Here is an 18,696-nt window from a genome sequence, read left to right as displayed (position 1 = left end):
TATCTATCTATCTATCTATCTATCTATCTATCTATCTATCTATCTATATACATGTAAAGACAGACTGAGACAGACAAAGACAGAGAGACACACACATACACACACACACACACACACACACACACACACACACACACAGAAGGGTTTCCAGGAAACTTTGAACGCAGCAAAATTTGATGGGGGTTGAAACTCCTTTACCCCTTAGCACTGTGTTGATGAGATCACAGTGTAAATGGTATAAGTGGAACACCTATTTTAAGTAGCTCTATGTCTAAAGCCTGTCCTATTTCTTTTTATTTTATTTTATTTTTGTTGTAAGTTCCAAATTCTCTCTCTTTCTCCATGCCTCCCCAACCCATTGAGAAGGCAAGAAATACCATATCTAATAAACCAATTGTGGGAATTGAGTGAAACACACTGACTCCACCCTGTGACAGTTCTGGAACTAGTTCAATTCTCTTTCCATTCAATTATGGGTCTAGTCCAATTTGTGTCTTTTAAGAAAACTTTATTCAATTATAGGAATTGAGAGAAAACTTTATAGCATTGTTTGAACCTAGCTCTGCATGGCTGGGAAGCTGGACCACTCTTGTCTGTTTCTTAGAAACTCTTAAGTAAGGACCTAGGGTATGATGAGCAGAAACCCAGTCAGATTCAAAGATGCAACAAGTTTTCTCACAATTGCCCATCTCAAGCAACACATATATCTTATCTGAAAACTGACCACATACTGATCAATCAGTTATTTTTTTCCCTATTCCTTTGATTGAATACAGATACTTGGGGGTGGGAGTGGAGAGACATCTCTTTTTCTGATTTCAGGGGAATTGCAGCTGTTTACTCTCCTCCTTCCATTTTGGAAACCCCTAATCTTTCCTCCAAATAGAAATCAGATTACCTAATCTTGTATGCTGTTTTATATCCTATTAATTATTTTCTTTTATGCATAAAAATCTTTCTCTCCCTATATTTGGGTTCTGGTGCCAAGCTGAGGTCCTGGTCCTGATTTGTTATGAAACTGGCATGCATTGATTGATAAACTGATACACTCAGAAGTTTGAACCTTTGTTTCCACAGTTATTTCAGCTTTCACCCACCACAATACGAAGTCATCCAAAACATATTTCCACATTAGTCAAAAAAAAGCAAGAAAAATAAAGAGAAAAAAATTTGCTTCAATATGCACACTGAGTTCATCAGTTCTCTATCTGAAGGTGGGTGGCATTTTTCTCCTACTTCTGCTCACTTCTCTTTGCATCAGTTCATATAGGTCTTCCTAGGTCTTTCTGAAACTATCTCTTTCATCATTTCTTGCAGAGCAATGTTATTCCATCATATTCACATATCATAACTTGTTCAGCCATTCCCCAATTGGTGGGCATTCCCTCAGTTTCCAATTCTTTGCCATCACAAAAAAGGGCTGCTATAAATATTTTTGGACATACAGATCTTTTCTTTTTTCTTTGCTCTCTTTGGGGTACAGAGCTGGTAGTGATATTGCATTGCATGGTTTTATAGCCCTTTGGGCATAGTTCCAAATTGTTCTCCAGAATGGTTGGATCTGTTTCATAGTTCCATCAATAGCACATTATTGTACCTATTTTCCCACATCCCCTTCATCTTTTCTGCTATTTTAGCCAATCTGATGAGTGTGAGGTGGTACCACAAAGCTGTATTAATTTGCATTTCTCTAATTATTAGTGATTTAGAGCATTTTTTTAATATAACTATTGTTAGCTTTGATTTCTTCCTCTGAAAACTGCCTGTTCATATCCTTTGACCATTTGTCAGTTTGGGGAATGGCTTTTTTCCTTATAAATTTGGCTCAGTTCCCTATATATTTGAAAAATGAGATCTTCATCAGAGAAACTTGCTATAAATTTCCCCCTCAGTTTCCTGATTTTCTTCTAATTTTGGCTACATTAATTTTGTTTGTACAAAACCTTTTTAATTTTATGTAATCAAAATTATCCACTGTACCTCCTGTGAACCTCTTTATCTCGTTTACTCATGGACTTACCCTAGCCATAGATCTGAAAGATAATTTTTTCCATGCTCCCCTGATTTGCTTATCATATCACCTTAAGCCTGTCCCATTTCGAAGGAACCCAAGCAACCCTCAGAGGCCTGTACCAGCCTCTGGTCATCATGAGTCCAAATGAACCCAGAGATATGTGATCAATCACTTCATTGGCTTCTTTATTAGTTGATTTTCAGTGACTCTTTTAAAATTGAATTAAATTCTCACAACAAAAATCTAGTTTTCTTACCAACCCCTTCTCCTCCCAATGGAAAAAAAAACCCCACATAAGAAATATGCACAGTCAGAACAAATTCCTGAATTGGCCATGTCCAAAATATAAAAGTCTCAATCTTCACTTTGAGTCCATCACTTCTCTATCAGGAGATGGGTGGCACACTTCATCATGAATCCTCTGGAATTGTGACTAGCCATTGCTTTGAACAGAGTCTTTCAAAGTCATCTGTGCAATGCTACTGTGTTGTATAAATTGTTCTCCTGATTCTGCTCATTTCATCAGTTTACATGAGTCTCCCAGGTCTGTCTGTCTGTCTGTCTGTCTCTCTCTCCCTCTCTCTCTCTTTCCCTCTCTTCTGTCTCTCATTTTTTACAGCACAATATTATTTTATTACATTCATATACTATAATTTATTCAGCCGTTCCATAGTAATAGGGATCCCCTCTGTTGCCAGTTCTTTGCCACTGCAAGAAGAGATGCTATAAAAGCTTTTGTACAGAGGGGTCTCTTTCCTTTTTCTTTAATTTGGTATAAGACATGTAGGGGTATCATTGGATCAAAGGGAATGCATAGTTTTGTAACTTTTTTGGGCATAATTCCAAACTGCTTTCAAGAAGGTCTGGATCAATTCTCAGTTCCACCAAATGGTGTATAAAAGTGCCTATCTTTCCACAACAACTTCAGCATTTATCGTTTTCTTTTTTCGTCAACTTTGCCAATCTAATGGCAAATCTCAGAATTGCTTTAATTTGCATTTCTCTGATTATTAATGACTTGGAGAATTTTTTCACATGGCTATTGATAGTTTGGATTTCTTCCTTTAAAAACTTCCTGTTCATATCATTTGGCCATTTATCATTTGGAGAATGACTCTTATGCTTATCAATCTGAACCAGTTCCTTCTATTTCTTAGAAATGAGACCCTTATTAGACAAACTTCCTGCAAAGATTCTCCTCCCCGCCTCCCCTGTTTTCTGTTTCCTTTCTAATTAACTCTATTGGTACAAAATCTTTTAATCTTATGTAATCAAAATTGTTCATTTAATCTTTTGTGATCCTTTGTGTAGCTTGTTTGTGAACTCATACCCTATCTGCAGAACTTAGAGGAAAGTTCTTCCTTTCTTGTTTATGATGTGACCTTTCACTCTAAGTTATGTGGAACTTATTTTGATATATTGTTTGAGATACTGAGGCAGCTAGGTGGCACAGTGGACAGAGCATTGGCCCTGGAGTCAGGAAGATGTGAGTTCAAATCCGGCCTTACTAGCGGTGTGACCCTGGGCAAGTCATTTACCTTCTGTTTGTCCTAGGCCACTGGAGTAGAAAATGGCAAACCATGCCAGTATCTTTGTCAGAAAACCCCATGGACATTATTGGCACGATATAGTCAACAGGGTCATGAAAAGTTGGACATGACTGAATAACAACAATGAGCTATTGGTCTATAGCTAGTTTCAGCTAGGTTGTTTAACAGTTTCTTCAACAGTTTTTGTCAGATTGAGTTTTGAGCCTCCATACCTGAAGTCTTTGAGTTTATGAGATACTACATCTATTGTGTTTATTTGCTTCTGTATTTAATACTTCATTTGTTCTTTGTTTGTCCTTCATTCTCCACGAGGACCATGATATCAAGAAGGTGATGTCATGACTTGCAAGTGAATTAGATTTAAGTGAGGCAGGGCTGTTCAAAGTCACCAGCCTCACTCTCTCCTCCAGAGCCATCTGGGTGCAGTGGCAAGATACAGATCAGAACCAATGGAGATGGCCGGATGCAGTGGGAAACCTTAGCCTTTTTAAGGTAAGGGCTTTCCCAGATCTCAGTTTGACTGTGGCAATACCCATTCAGTGATTAAGGTTAGGTAAGAAATGAGGCAAAGAATAGCTTCTTTTACCTAGTCAAAAACAAACAAACAAAAAAAAACCCAATATTAATCCGGGAGGGGAAGACCCTTAGGGTTTCTGGCCAAAACAGAAAAAGTTGCTATTTACGCTCACTCTGAACCAAACTCACTCAGAGTCCAAACAATCATCAAATGAGACTTGTCCGTTCCACGCAACCAGCTCTTTATTTCCTAATCAGTATCAAATAATTTTGATGATTACTGTTTTGTCTTATAGTTGGGATTTGGTACTGTTCTTCCCACTTTTAAAAAAAAATTATTTTCCTTGAGATTCTTGACCTTTTGGCCCTCCAGATAAATTTTGTTATTATTTTTCTAGTTCTCTGAAATAATCCTTTGGTAGCTTGATTGGGATGACACTGAATATGTTAATTGCTTAGGTAATATGTCATTTTTATTATATTGGCTCAACCTATCCATAAACAACTAATATTTTTTTCAATTGTTTAAGTCTGTCTTTATTTGTGCAAAGAGTGTTTTGTAGTTATATTCATATAATTCCTGTGTCTTGTTAGGTAGTCTGCCAAGTATTACGCATGCTGTAGTTATTTTAAATGAATTTTTCTTTCTATGTCTTCCGGCTGAATTTTGTTGCTATACAAAAAATACAGAAATGCTGATGATTTACATGGATTTATTTTATATCTGAACTTAACTGGAATTACTGTTTCAAATTAATTTTTAGTTGACTCTGTAGAATTCTCTAAGTAAACCATAACATCTCAAAAAGCAATAATTTTGTTTACGCTTTGCCTTGCTTATTCTTTCAATTTCATTCTTGTCTTATTATAGCTGTTATTTCTAGAAAGATATCAAATAGTAGTAATGATAATGAACACCCTTACTTTAGCCTTGATCTTACTGGAAAGGTCTTTACTTTATTTCTATTATATATAATACTGGCTCTTGCTTTTTAGATGAATACTACTTATCGTATCAAGGAAAGGTTCATTTATTCCTATCTTTTCTTTTCTTTTCTTTTTGGAAGCAATTGGGTTTAAGTGACTTGCCCAGAGTCACACAGCCAATAAATATCTGAAGCTAGATTTGAATTCAGGTCTTCCTGACTCCAGGGCCAGTGCTCTCTCCACTATACCAACTAGCTGCCCTTATTCCTATGTTTTCTAGTGTTTTGTTTTTTTAAAAAATAAGAATAAAAATAAGACAAAGATATTGTGCTAGGTGGCACAGTGGATAGAGCACCGGCCCTGGATTCAGGAGGACCTGAGTTCAGATACGGCCTCAGACACATAAAACATACTAGCTGTGTGACCCTGGGCAAGTCACTTAACCGCATTGCCTAGCCAAAAAAGAAAAAAAAAAGAATAGTTATGTCTTGTCAAAAGTTTTTTCTGTATCTATTGATATGCTCATATGATCTTGTTGTTCTTATTATTAATATAATCTATTATTTTGATAATTTTGCTAATATATAATCAACTCTACATTCCTAGTACAAATCTAGCCTGGTCATGGTGTATATTTTTTTTGTGATATGTTGCTGTTGTCATTTTGCTAATATTTTATCTAAATTTTTGCATCAATATTTATTAAAATATTGATCTATAGCAATGATCATCAAGCTTTTCATTCTCAGGACCCCTTTATACACTTAAAATTATTGAGAAGCCAAAGAATTTTGTTTATGTGGGTCATATCTATCAATATTTACTGTATTAGAAATTAAAACTGGTACTTTAAAATGTTTATTAGCCCACTTAAAAATAATAACCTGTTACATGTTAACACAAATGATATATTAAATGAAAAATTATTATATTTTCCAAAACAAAAAAATATAGTAAGAAGAGTGACATTTGGTTTACATATTTTTACAAATCTCTTTAATATCTGGCTTAATAGAAGACAACTAGATTCTTATATCTGCTACTGCATGTAATCTGTTACAACATGTTATTTTGGTTGAATTATAAGAAGAAAATCTGTCCTTACACAGATATATATAGTTGGAAAAGGGAGGAGCATTTTAACAGGCAAATAGCTACATTATGAAAATAAGTTTGATGTCACAGATCCCATAAAAGGTTCTTAAGAACTTTCAGGGGTCCTTGGACCACACTTTGAGACTCAATAGCCTATAGTTTTTTTTCCTCTGCTTTGACTCTTGCTGATTTTTATGTCAAGGCCATATTTGTTTCATAGAAGAAATTTAGTAGGCTCTTTTCTTTGTCTATTTTTCCAACACGTGTAATATTGGAATTAATTTTTTTTTTAATGCTTGATAAAATTCACGTATAAGTCCGTCTAATCCTGGATGCTCATTTCTAAGAGTTCGTTTATGGCTTGTTCAATTTCTTTTTCTGATATTGCTTATATGGATCATATCTATTATTATTTACTGTATTAGAAATTAAAACATACTTTAAAATGTTTACTTATTAGCTTACTTAAAATAATCATTATTATTGAATCTGAGCATTTAAGTTTTTGTCAATATTCATTTCATTTAAGTTATCAGTTTTGTCAGCATGTAATTGGGCAAAGTTGTTTCTAATAATTTTTTTTATTTCTTCATTTGTTGTGAATTCACCTTTTTCATTTTTTACTCTGGTGATTTGTTTTTCCTCTTTCTTTTTAAAAATCAAATTAAGTAATGGTTTATCCATTTAAAAAAACAGCTCCCACTTTTATTTATTAATGCAATGGGGTTTTTTTCCTTCCATTTTTTCCAATTCCTTATATGATTTTAAAAATTTGTATTTTGACTTTTAATTAGGTTTTTAAAAATTTGTTGATTTTCTAGTATTTTTAGTTGTGTGCTCAAATCATTGATCGGTTTTTTCTCGTTTTTGTTGATGAAAGTGTATAGAGTTATAAATTTTACCCTGAGGACTCCTTTGACTGAATGCCAAAAATTGTGGCATGTTGTTTCGTTGTCATCATTATCTTTAATGAAATTATTTATTGTTTCTATGATTTCCTCTTCAATCCACCCATTCTTTAGAATTAAGTTATTTAGTCTCCAATTAATTTTTACTCAATAGAATTGCCAGTTGGCACTCACTCCTGCTTCCTTCTCACCAGAATGTTTTTTAAATAAAATTTAAAAAAATACATTGAATTACAAAAGAAACCAAAGGTTAGTGAAAATGGAAATGAGAATTTTTTCCTCCATTCAAGTTCATGGACCCCTCTGTAATCTATCCTGGGACTTCTTGAGGGTACATGGATCCTAGGTTAAGGAATCCTGATCTGGACCTTAGTCCTTCTGTTAGAAACAGAATAGCTTTAGATTCATACATAGTACAAAAAAAGTGGTAACTCATTCCATCTCATTTTTACCTCAGGGAAAAATCTAGTCTCCTTTGTCCACCAGCCTCTCACCTGTCACTGTCATGTCAAAGGATCATAGATTTAGAGCTGGGAGGGAATCTATAAGTCACTCCCTCATTTTTCAGATGAAGAAACAGGACTAGAGAGGTTAGATAACTTGCCCAGGGTCACCCAGCTAGTGTCCAAGGCAGGATTTGAACTGAGGTCTTCCTGACTGAGTTCAACATTCTATTCATTACCCAAGACTACTTCACAAAATTTAAAGAGTTAGAAGGAAACTCAGAAATCATCTAACCCCTTCATCTTAAACATAAGGAAATTGAGACCTGGAGGGGACAAGTGATTTATTTGCACAAAATCACATGGGTAGTAAAAGAACTAAGATTTAAATCTAAATCTTCTGACTAGGGAATTAAGTGGCACAGGGCCTGGATTCAGGAAGACCTGAGTTCAAATCTGATCTCAGACACTCACTAGTTGCGTGACCTTGGGCAAGTCACTTAACCCTATTTGCCTCAGTTTCCTCACCTGTAAAATGAGCCAGAGAAGGAAATGGCAAACCACTCCAGTATCTTTGCCAAGACAACCCCAAACGGGGTCACGAAGAATCGGACGTGACTGAAAAATGAGTGAACAATCCCTGACTAAAAACTCCCCCTCTTTCCACTTGCATGTCATGGCATCACCTCCCTGACATCATGGTCCTCTTCTAGGACGAAGGACAAATAACAACAACAACAAACTCACACCCTTTCTATTATACCAAATGGTTTCTCTGTCAAGACTACTAGAGACACATTTAGAAATGGCCAAGAAACACGTAACCAAGCACAAGGACAGGGACAAATGAGTGAACAGGGACACCAAAAGATAGCTGAAAGATTGACTGGTAGACAGCTGCAGTCTCCTGGCCCTTACCTTCACCTGGCACTGGATCCGGAAGTTGAAGGTTTCATTCCACTCTGGGTTGCGGCAGTCGGAGACAGTCCTTGTTCTCTGCTTCTCGTGGGAGGCAGTTGGGAGCCAGAGACTTACGAAACAGTCTGTCAGACTCACTGCCCGAGGTGGAGGGAGAAAGAGATGGAGAGATCAGGGTCCAGAAAGGAAAAAAAATGGAATCTAAATTAGGCTGGTCCAAGACAAGCGGTCCCCTCAGCCTTTGATCGTGACCTCCCCCACACCCCCTAAACAGGTAAGATTGCACAGGCAGAGAGAGACACCCCAGCTCAGCCCCAGGTCTGCTTGACGACCTCCCAGGACTTATTGACTTGTCACATGTTGTCTCTCCCATTAGAATGGAAGCTTCTTGAGGGCAGGGACTATTTTTGTCTTTCTTTGTATCTCATGCACTTTGCATAAATAAATACTTTTTGACTGACTGACTTTCTTTTGAAGTGAATTTCTTGGACATGAGCCCCATCTTTATTGCCCCATCATTACCTCTAAGACCTGAAGACTCATCTGGTACAATGCCCTTGATTCTTTGGCAAAATAAGTTTCCAAAATCTCGAACAAATCTTTGCTTATTCTAGAACAGCAGTGTGCAATGTAGCCTGAATTTGAGGATAAGACCTCTACATGTAGACCAATAAGACTTTATTTCCTTTTAATGACTGGAGGAATTTGGAAAGAAAACCCTAGTCTGGACTTGAATGAGAAAATAGTGATCTAGACTGAGAAGTATAATAATAATAGCTACCATCTGTATAGCCCATCAAAGTCTGTAAAGCACTTTACAAATATTAGCACATTTGATCCTCACAAGAACCTTGGTAGGTAGGTATTATTATTATTATAAATGTGGCTGCTGAGGCTTAGAGAGTAAAAGTCCTTAGCCCTATATCATGTATATACAAATGCTATTTCCCAGTCCTCAGCAATACTTGGATCAACACAAAAAAGTGTTTTGGGTTTGTTTGGTTGGGTTTTTTTGGGAGGGGTGGGGGGGGAAGAGATCGCCTGTAGGAGGTGCAAGAGCAGCAATGTGGCCTAATGGGTAGGGAACTGATCTCAGATTCAAGAAAGCTTGTCAGGTCCCACCTGGTTATGTGACCTTGGGCAAATCACTTGACTAATCAGTGTCTTGGGGACTCTCTAAGATGGTAAGTTTCAGAATAGTGGCTGATGTGCACAGTGGAGAGAACTTCATCTTTGGGATAACCCCACATCAATCAAATCATAGAACCAATCACCAGCACCACTGGGCCCCTCTCCACAAACCCCACCCCCAACAGCAGGCTCAAGCAAAGGCCCTTAGTGGGAATTGATAAGAGTCGGAAATTGCAGTCTCTTTGACAGAAATGGCGACACAGGTTTGAAGAAATGTTTAGACCTTCTCTGGGTCTAAGAAGAAGAGAGATGCCCAAGAGTCTGGGATCAGCCTCAGTGTAGAGCCATAAACTTTGCCTGGAGAAGAGCCTGTTGGAAATGCCTTGATCACAAGAGGAGAGACAGTTAAGTCAAGGTAAGGGTCCTGAATCAATCAATAAACATTTATCAAGCCTCTGCTATATGCTAGGCGGGCAACTAGGTACATTGTGGGTGCACCAGTGGGTGCATTGTGCTTGTAGTAGGAAGACCCGAGTTCAAATCCAGCCTCAGACACTTATTAAATTTGTGACCTTGGGCAAGTCACTTAACCCTGTTGTCTTGGTTTCCTCATCTGTAAAATGAGCTGGAGAAGGAAATGGCAAACCACTCCAGTATCTTTGCCAAAAAACCCCCAAGTGGGGTCATAAAGAGTTGGACACAACTGAAACAACTAGACAACAACAACATCTGCTAGGCATTGTGCTAAGTTCCGGGGATAAAAATTATTATAATATATTGCAAGTGTATTATAATACACTACAAATATATAATACACTATAAGTGTATAGTGTATTCTTGTTTGGGTATAGGTTGGATTGAATGACTTCCAAGGACTCTTCCATCTCTGACATTTTGTGGTTCAGCAGAAAGAGTTATGTATTTGGAATCAGAAGACTAGGGTTCAAATTATGACTCTGCTGCTTGACACCTTGGTGACTTTGGACAACATATTACTTTACCTCTCTTGGCTTAGATTTCTTCGTCTTTAAAAATAGATGAATTGAACTAGATGACCTCTGAGGCCTCTCCCAACTCTAAATCTATGATCTGAAGTTCTGTGAATAGACATCGATGATGATGAGGAGGAAGACGATGGAAGACAACAATGGAGTGCCGAACAAGGAACTTATCTTCAATTTGAAAGGGGGTAGTATTCTAAGGCATGCTCAGTTTGTACATTTTTTTTCTCATAGGGTGACTATCCGAGGGCTAGGTCATCAAGGTGAGCTTTCTTTCCTGGAAGTGGGTGGTGGGAAGTGACTCAGCAATTGTATGTTACAGTCAGAGGCAGAAGCAACTCCTTCCACACTTGACTCAAGGGTGATTTTCCCCAGGAAGAAGTCAAACAAGTTGCCAGGTGGCTGCTGATGATTTCATTTGAACGTGAGGAGTTGTCCTCAGGATTTTCCAGGATAAAGTATAAATGCCTCTGTCATTTTAAAGCCCATCACAATCTCAACCCAATCTACCATTCTGGCATTATTACATGTTACTCCCCTTCACACACACTATGATTCTGTCAAAGTGGCTTTCTCACTGCATATCATTCACAGAGCTTTATCTCCCATCTCCATGCCTTCGCATTGGCCACCGCCCATGCCTGGAACACATACTTTCCTCGCCTCCATGTCTTAGAATCCCTTGTATCCTTCATAGCTCAGCTCAGGCACCACCTTCTACATGAAGCTTGGTTCTCTACCCTCCCCCGCTTCGCTTCCTGCCCCAGGTATTAGTACTTTCTTACCTTTCTGGAAAGAAGGAAGGAAGGAAGGAAGCATTTATTAAGCACCTATTATATACCAGGCACCATGCTAAGTGCTTTACAAATATTATCTCATTTGATCCTCACAACAACCTTGGCTCTTTTATGATTCCTATTTTATAGTTGAAGAGACTGAAGCCAACAGAAGTTAAGTGACTTGCCCAGGGTCACACAGCTAGGATGTGTCTGAGGCCAGATTTGAACTTAGACCTTCCTGGCTACAGGCCCAGTGTTCTACCCACTATGCCAATGAGCTACCAAATGATCTTGTATCTATTTGTAGATAATTATCTTGTATCTCGTATCCATTTTGCATATAACTATCTTGATCTTAATAGATTGTGAGCTCCCTCATGGCAGGACCTATTTCACTACTGTCTTTGTCATCTCTAGCTCTGAGCATAATGCCTGGTATATAGTGGTGTTTAATAAGTGTTTGTTGATCAGTAGTTTTATAAGGGCAGCTAGGTGGTATAATCCTCTGGGCCCTGGGCCTAGAGTCAGGAAGACTCATCTTCCTGAGTTTAAATCTGGCCTCAGACACTAGCTATGTGACACTGGGCAAGTCACTTCAGCCTGTTTGTCTCAGTTTCCTCATCTGTCAGATGAGCTGGAGAAGGAAATGGCAGACCACACCAGTATCTTTGCCAAGACAACACCAATGGGGTCACGAAGAGTCAGACGTGACTAAAACAACTGAACGACATCAAGCTTTATAAAAGACCTTCACAGAGAGCCATGTTGGCTGACACGCTTGGGGTTCAGTTGTGTGTGTCCTTGGGATGGAGGCTTTTGCAGTCAGATTCATTAGCTTTGTCTTTGGGTAAAACAAAAAGAAGGTTTAAGAAATAGCCTAGTATCTAGAAGACACTAATAGATTTCTAACACTTGTGATCTCGTAAAATAACTCTGCCCCTCTGGCACATGTGAGTAAAATATATGGATGTTCTCAATCACACATACACACACACACATGATCATCCATGGCATGGGGCAAACTACAAGATGGATCCTATGACATTTTCATCTGGATGACCTTAGATTAAAGTGGACATTCAGGGCATCTCAGGAAAAATAATGTAGAAATGTCACAAGAGAGTGAACTTTCACCCGTATGTGTGACTGTGTGTGTATGGAAGGAGAGGAAAGACAGTCCTGATAGGGTTTAAAGCAGGTGTGCTTAACCTGTCTTGTGTCACGGACCCCTCTGGCAATTTGGTGAAGCTTATGGATCCTTTCTTATTTTAAATAATCAAAGGAAAGGTTAAATTTTGGTCCAAGGTTAGAGAAAGTAAAGATAATTTTTTTTCCATCCAAGTTCATAAACCTTCCCTGGTATCTTTCCATGGGCCCTTGGACCTTGGCTTAAGAACAGTTAGTTTAGGAGCAGCTAGGTGGTACAGTGGATAGAGCTCCAGCCTTGGAGTCAAGAGGCCCTGAGTTCAAATCTGGCCTCAGACACTCGACACTTACTAGTTGTGTGACCTTGGGCAAGTCACTTAATCTCAATTGCCTCACCAAAAAGCAAAAACAAACAAAAAGCCAGTTAGTTTATAGCAGCAGTTCTCAAAGTGTTGCCTGTGTACTCCTGGATGTCCCTGAGACCTTTTCAGAGGATCTCCAAGATCAAAACTATTTTCATAATGATTGTTGTTGTTCAGTTATTTCAATCATCTTCAACTCTTTGTGACCCCATTTTGGGATTTTCTTGGCAAAGATACTGGAGCAGTTTGCCATTTCCTTCTCCAGTTCATTTTATGGATGAGGAAACTGAGGCAAACAAAGTGAAGTGACTTGCTCAGGGTCACACATTTAATAAAGTGTCTGGGGCTAGATTTGAACTCAGAAAGATGAGTATTCTAGACTCTAGGCCCTGCACTCTATCCACTGTGTCAGCTAGTTCCTTTTAACATCTTCATAATAATACTAAAATGTTATTTGTCTATTAAAATGCTTCTCTCTTTTTCCCATTATACAATATCTGTGTGAGATTGGATTTTCTTCATATACTTCAACCAAAACAACAAATCACAACAGAATGAATGCTGAAGCAGATATGAGAATCTAGCTGTCTTCTATTAGCATTAAAGAAATTTGCAAAAAATATTTAAACCAATGGCACTCTTCTCATTCAATTTTTGTTATAGAAAATAGTTTTTCATTAAAATATTATTTATGTTAATATGCAATGTGCTTGTTATTTTTATTTTAATGTATTAATAATATTTTAAAATTTATCAGTTTTAAAATCTAATATGCTAAATAGCAACAGATATAACCCATGTAAACAAAAGTTCTTGGGGTCCTCAATAATTTTTAAGAGTGTAAAGAATACTTACATTCTTAAACTTTGATAACTGCTGGTTTAGAACAAACTTGTACCCCCCCAAAACTCCTGAGTACAGTCTGAATCAGATTAAAATGTAATTGAGAAATGTTTAACAAAATTTAAAAAATACAATACAACAAAGATGATGTTAGTTTGTGGTTTTCTAAGTCAATCTGCTCCATCAGGGATCTGTTTCTATTTGAGTTTGATACCACTAGTTTGACATATACATTGGCTGTATACTAGCACCTCAAGAGAGGGAGTCCTGGTATGGGAGATAGTGCTGGACTTGGAATCAAAAAGATCTGGATTCAAATGCTACCTCTGACACTAACTAGCTGTGTTACCCCTGGCAAGTCACTTAACTTACCTGAGCTCTGAATCTCAGGTAACTCTGTAAAGGTTTTGCTACCTGCCTCCATGAAGTTTTCACACCCAGAATTCTCACAACGAATTATATCCCAGGCCCTTGATGACTAAAGTATTTGCATTTCAGGTCTTTCTGAGCTTCGCTGTCCCTATCCCACCCTGAGGAAGAGAGGTGCCAAATGTGAGCTGAAAGGTAGATTACCCAGTGGATCATAAGCTCTGCCACAAGTGCATTTGAATGAAGGAAAATAATCCAGGTCACAGACTACCACCAGGTGTATAAGACTCAGGATGCAGATAAATGCAATGGAAAGAATCATGGAACCTGAGATGAATTCAAAGGAATTTGGATTCAAATTCTGCCTCTGTCATTTACTAATTACATGACTTTGGACAAGTCCATCTACCTCTTTGGGCATCATTTTTTTTTGTCTGTAAGACAAGGGAATTAGACTAGGTGACCTTTAAGGCCACTCCCAACTATAAATCCATAATCATGCTGCCCAGAGTAATGAAGCTACAAAATCTGAGTGAGTAAAGGGTGAAGTCTTTGACCAGTGCCTGGCACATGGTAGACACTTAATAAACGTTTATTGACTGAGTGAATGAACTAGCAATGGCCTTCTTCCTGATTTCCAACAGAGAGATGGATAACTTCAACATTACTCATATTAACTGTTGCTTTCCCACATGCTGTTTAGAGGATGCGGCAGGTCTATAAACCAGCGTCCAATTAATACTGCTAACCACAAGCCTCCCTGAAATGCTATTCCTTTCATGCCTCTCTCCCCTGACAGATGAATTAAACCTATAATTTGCCTATAACAGCTTTCATTGATAGTGGTTCAGGCAGCCTCACTCTCAAGATGAGGTCAGAGACACAATGTTTTTTTTTGTTGTTGTTTTTTTAACTACCTTCCTCCCATCTCTGTTTTTCCTCTCTCATCATCTCATGTCTATGTTACTGTACCAGCCTATGAGCTGTTTTCCCTTCCTCTAACTTCTCCTCCAATTTATTCTGAACAGTGTGGAGAAACTGCCACCAAACACTCCTTTCATCAGCTCGCCTCTCCTATCCATGAACCTGTACTAAGTCCCTGTTGTTTATATGATCAAATTCAAATTCTCCGTCTTTGCCTTTGAGGCTTTCCAATAATCTGATCCCTATCTTACACTCTCAACAGTGTTCAGCCTTATCTCACAACTTCCCAGCATGTCCTCTTTTCTTATTGCCCTTTATACACGACAAGCGTATTCCTGCCTATCCTGTTTTCTTATTACACATCCTCTCCCAGAATGCCCTTCCTTGCTTCTCTCCACTAATCCAAATTCTACCCACACTTCAAGTCCTGGCTTGAATCCCCTTTCTTCCCTGATGAACTTCACTACCAATAATCTCTCTCCACTAGTGTACTGGTTAATGTTTAACATCTGACTCTCTAGGGAAAAAAATATAACCATGACACACTTTTAAGTTTAATCTTCAGTATTAATATTTTCTCTACCACTTTCTCAGGTCTAGACAATCAGCAAAACAACAAATCATGCCCCAATTGGTAGTGTTTGCTGACTTCTGAGGTGTAAATGCCCGCATTGAAAATTGAACAATGGGAGAGCAAGGGATCGTTCACCTGTCAGATTTATGGAGAACAGAAGAATTTATGACCAAACAAGAGACAGAGAACATTATGAAAAGCAAAACAGATAATTTTGATTACATTGAATTGAAAAGCTTTTGCACAAAAAAGCCAATGCAACCAAGATTAGGAGGGAAGCAGAAAACTGGGAAAGAATTTTTGCAACCAGTGTCTTTGATAAAGGCCTCATTTCTAAAATACATAGAGAACTGAGTCAAATTTATAAGAATACAAGTCATTCCCCAATTGATAAATGGTCAAAGGATACGAACAGGCAGTTTTCAGATGGAGAAATTAGAGCTATTTATAATCATATGAAAAAATGCTCTAAATCACTATTGATTAGAGAACTGCAAATCAAAATAACTCTTAGGTACCACATCACACCTATCAGATTGGCTAACATGACAAAACAGGAAAATGATAAATGCTGGAGAAGATGTGGGAAAATTGGAACACTAATGTATTGTTAGTGGGGTTGTGAACTCATTCAGCCATTCTGGACAGCAAGTTGGAACTATGCCCAAAGGGCTATAAAAATGCGCATACCCTTTGACCCAGCAATAGCACTTCTAGGGCTGTATCCCAAAGAGATCATACAAATGGGAAAGGGACCCACATGTACAAAAATATTTATAGCAACTCTTTTTATGGTGGCCAAGAATTGGAAATTGAGGGTATGCCCATCAGTTGGGTAATGGCTGAACAAGCTGTGGCATTTGAATGTAATGTAATACTGTTGTGCTATAAGAAATGATGAGCAGGTGGACTTCAGAGAAACCTGGAAAGACTTATATGAACTGTTGTTGAGTGAAGTGAGCAGAACCAGGAGAACATTGTACCCAGTAACAACCACATTATTTGATAAACAACTTTGATAGACTTAGCTCTTCTCAGCAATGCAAGGATCTAAGACAACTTCAAGGGAGTCCTGATGGAAAATGCTATCCATAACCAGAGAAAAAGCATGGCGTCTGAATGCAGATTGAAGCATACTATTTGCTCTCCTTTTTTTGTTTTGTTTTGTTCTTTCTCGTGGTTCCTCCCATTTGTTCTAATTCTTCTTTGCAACATGACTAATGTGAAAATATGTTTAATAAGAATGTATATGTAGAACGTATATCAGATTGCACGCCATCTTAGGGAGAGGGGAGGGAAGGTAGGTAGAGAAAATTTAAAACTCAAAAACTTATGAAATTGAATGTTGAAAACTAAAAATAAATAAATTAATTTTAAAAAACAGAAAAGAAAATTGAACAATAGATTTCTCCCTTGCTAAAATTCCTATAGCACTTATAATTTGATGTATGAAATCCAAAGTGAATTCTCTCTTGTCTTCCATTGTTTTATAATTGCTCTACTTTTCTCTAATTGTTTCTTGTCCTTAAGTCAGTCAAATAAATCAACTAGCATTTATTAAGCATCTCCTCCATGACAAACATTGTTTTAAGCCCTGGGGATACAAAGAAAAGCAGAAGGCAGATCTTGTTCGCAAGGAGCTCACAATCAAGTGGAAAAAATGTGTAAAGAACTATGTACAAACAAGCAAAGATCATGTACAAACAAGATTGTATAGAAGACGAAGTGGTGATGAGCAACAGAGGGAAGGTGCTAGCCTTCAGGGAGAGCTAGAAGGGCTTCTCGAAGAAAGTGAGATTTTAGCTGGGACTTGAAAGAAGCCAGGGAATTTAAGAGACAGAGATGAGAAGGGATAGAATTCCAGGCAGCAAGTGAAAGTAACTGGAGATGGGAGATGGCGCATCTAGTTCAAGGAAATGCAAGGAGGCCAAGGTCACTGGATCACAGAGTAATGTCCCCTCCCCTAGGATCTTAAGATCACAGGTCATCTGGTCCCATCCCATTATTTTACAGAGGAGGAAACTGAGATTTTGAGAAGGTAAGTGACTTGCCCAGGGCCACACAGCTAGGAAGTGTCAGAGGTTGGATTTGAATCTAGGTCTTTCTTATTCCAAGGCCATCATTCTAGCACAGTGGGGGGCACAGTCATTCTTTTTTTTTTTTTAAGTAACTTAAACACACATATTTTATCCTTTTTTTGGGAGGGGGTTTGTTAGGCAACGGGGTTAAGTGACTTGCCCAGAGTCACACAGGTAGTAAGTGTTATGTGTCTGAGGCCGGATTTGAACTCAAATCCTCCTGACTCCAAGGCCAGAGCTCTATCCATGGCACAGTCATTCTTAATGAATATTTGTTAACAGAAGAGAAGAGGACCTTATTTTTTCCTTAGTGAGGACACCAAGATTGGGGTGATTGGGTGCTTTTGGGGAGCAGCTCCTGACTTGGGGTCAGGCTTAGATGTTCACTTGTGAATAGTGACAGCCATATTCCCCATAGGGCATTGACACAAGGGATTTCCTCTGGACTTCACAGACAGGTAGGAGTCTATTGAGGTGATACTCACACACATCGGCCTGACGGACATTTTTCATCCGAATGATCCTCACTGAGAGCAGATGGCAGGGAAACAACTGCTCCTGTAGAAGGAGGAGAGATCAAACATGATATTAAAAGAGCAATAACCAGTTTGGGGCACAGACATGGGACAGGTGTGTTTCTCCTAGTAATGAACCATCCTTGGAGACGATAACAGCATCTACTTATAGTAGTGCTACTTATAGTATTTATAGTATAGTGTAGGGTTATAGAGACAAATAAATGAGATAACATAAGTAAAGTGCTTTGCAAACTTAAAGCACTACATAAATGTTAGTGATGATTATTTTGGTTATTATTATTACCTCTTCAAGTCAATAAACATTTCTCAAGCACCTACTGATGTGTAAGGTATTTTGCTAGGCTCTGGGGGATATGAAGACAACCCCCAACCCCACCTCCCCAAAGTCATTGCCCTCAAAAAGCATATATTCTATAGATTCAATTTCCTTATCTGTAAAATAGGAATAATCCTACTCAGGTTATCTACTTCACAGTGCCCTGAGGAAAGGAAAGTGTTCTGCTAACTGTAAGGCATTTCCTTCTCCTCCTCCTCTTTCTTTCTTTCTTTCTTTCTTTCTTTCTTTCTTTCTTTCTTTCT

The 18,696-nt window shown here is 38.1% G+C and overlaps 1 protein-coding gene across 1 annotated transcript in view; it reads right to left on the bottom strand.

Moving 5' to 3' along the window:
- The window catches only part of PLA2G4E (phospholipase A2 group IVE), a 70,510-nt gene that overhangs the window by 41,869 nt on the left and 9,945 nt on the right, over window positions 1-18,696 (bottom strand). The window contains exons 2-3 of the mRNA XM_027870148.1: window positions 18,064-18,136; window positions 8,372-8,508 (exon numbers count right to left, since the gene is read on the bottom strand). Coding sequence (XP_027725949.1) covers window positions 8,372-8,508; window positions 18,064-18,136 — 210 coding nt within the window. The remainder of the gene's footprint in view (window positions 1-8,371; window positions 8,509-18,063; window positions 18,137-18,696) is intronic.

This window comes from Vombatus ursinus, unplaced genomic scaffold (genome assembly GCF_900497805.2).
Source record: "Vombatus ursinus unplaced genomic scaffold, bare-nosed wombat genome assembly UNPS02014794.1, whole genome shotgun sequence".
NCBI classification, from domain to species: domain Eukaryota; kingdom Metazoa; phylum Chordata; class Mammalia; order Diprotodontia; family Vombatidae; genus Vombatus; species Vombatus ursinus.
The sequence above is the reverse complement of the archived record's forward strand: the minus strand, read 5'-3'. Positions and strand labels throughout refer to the sequence as shown.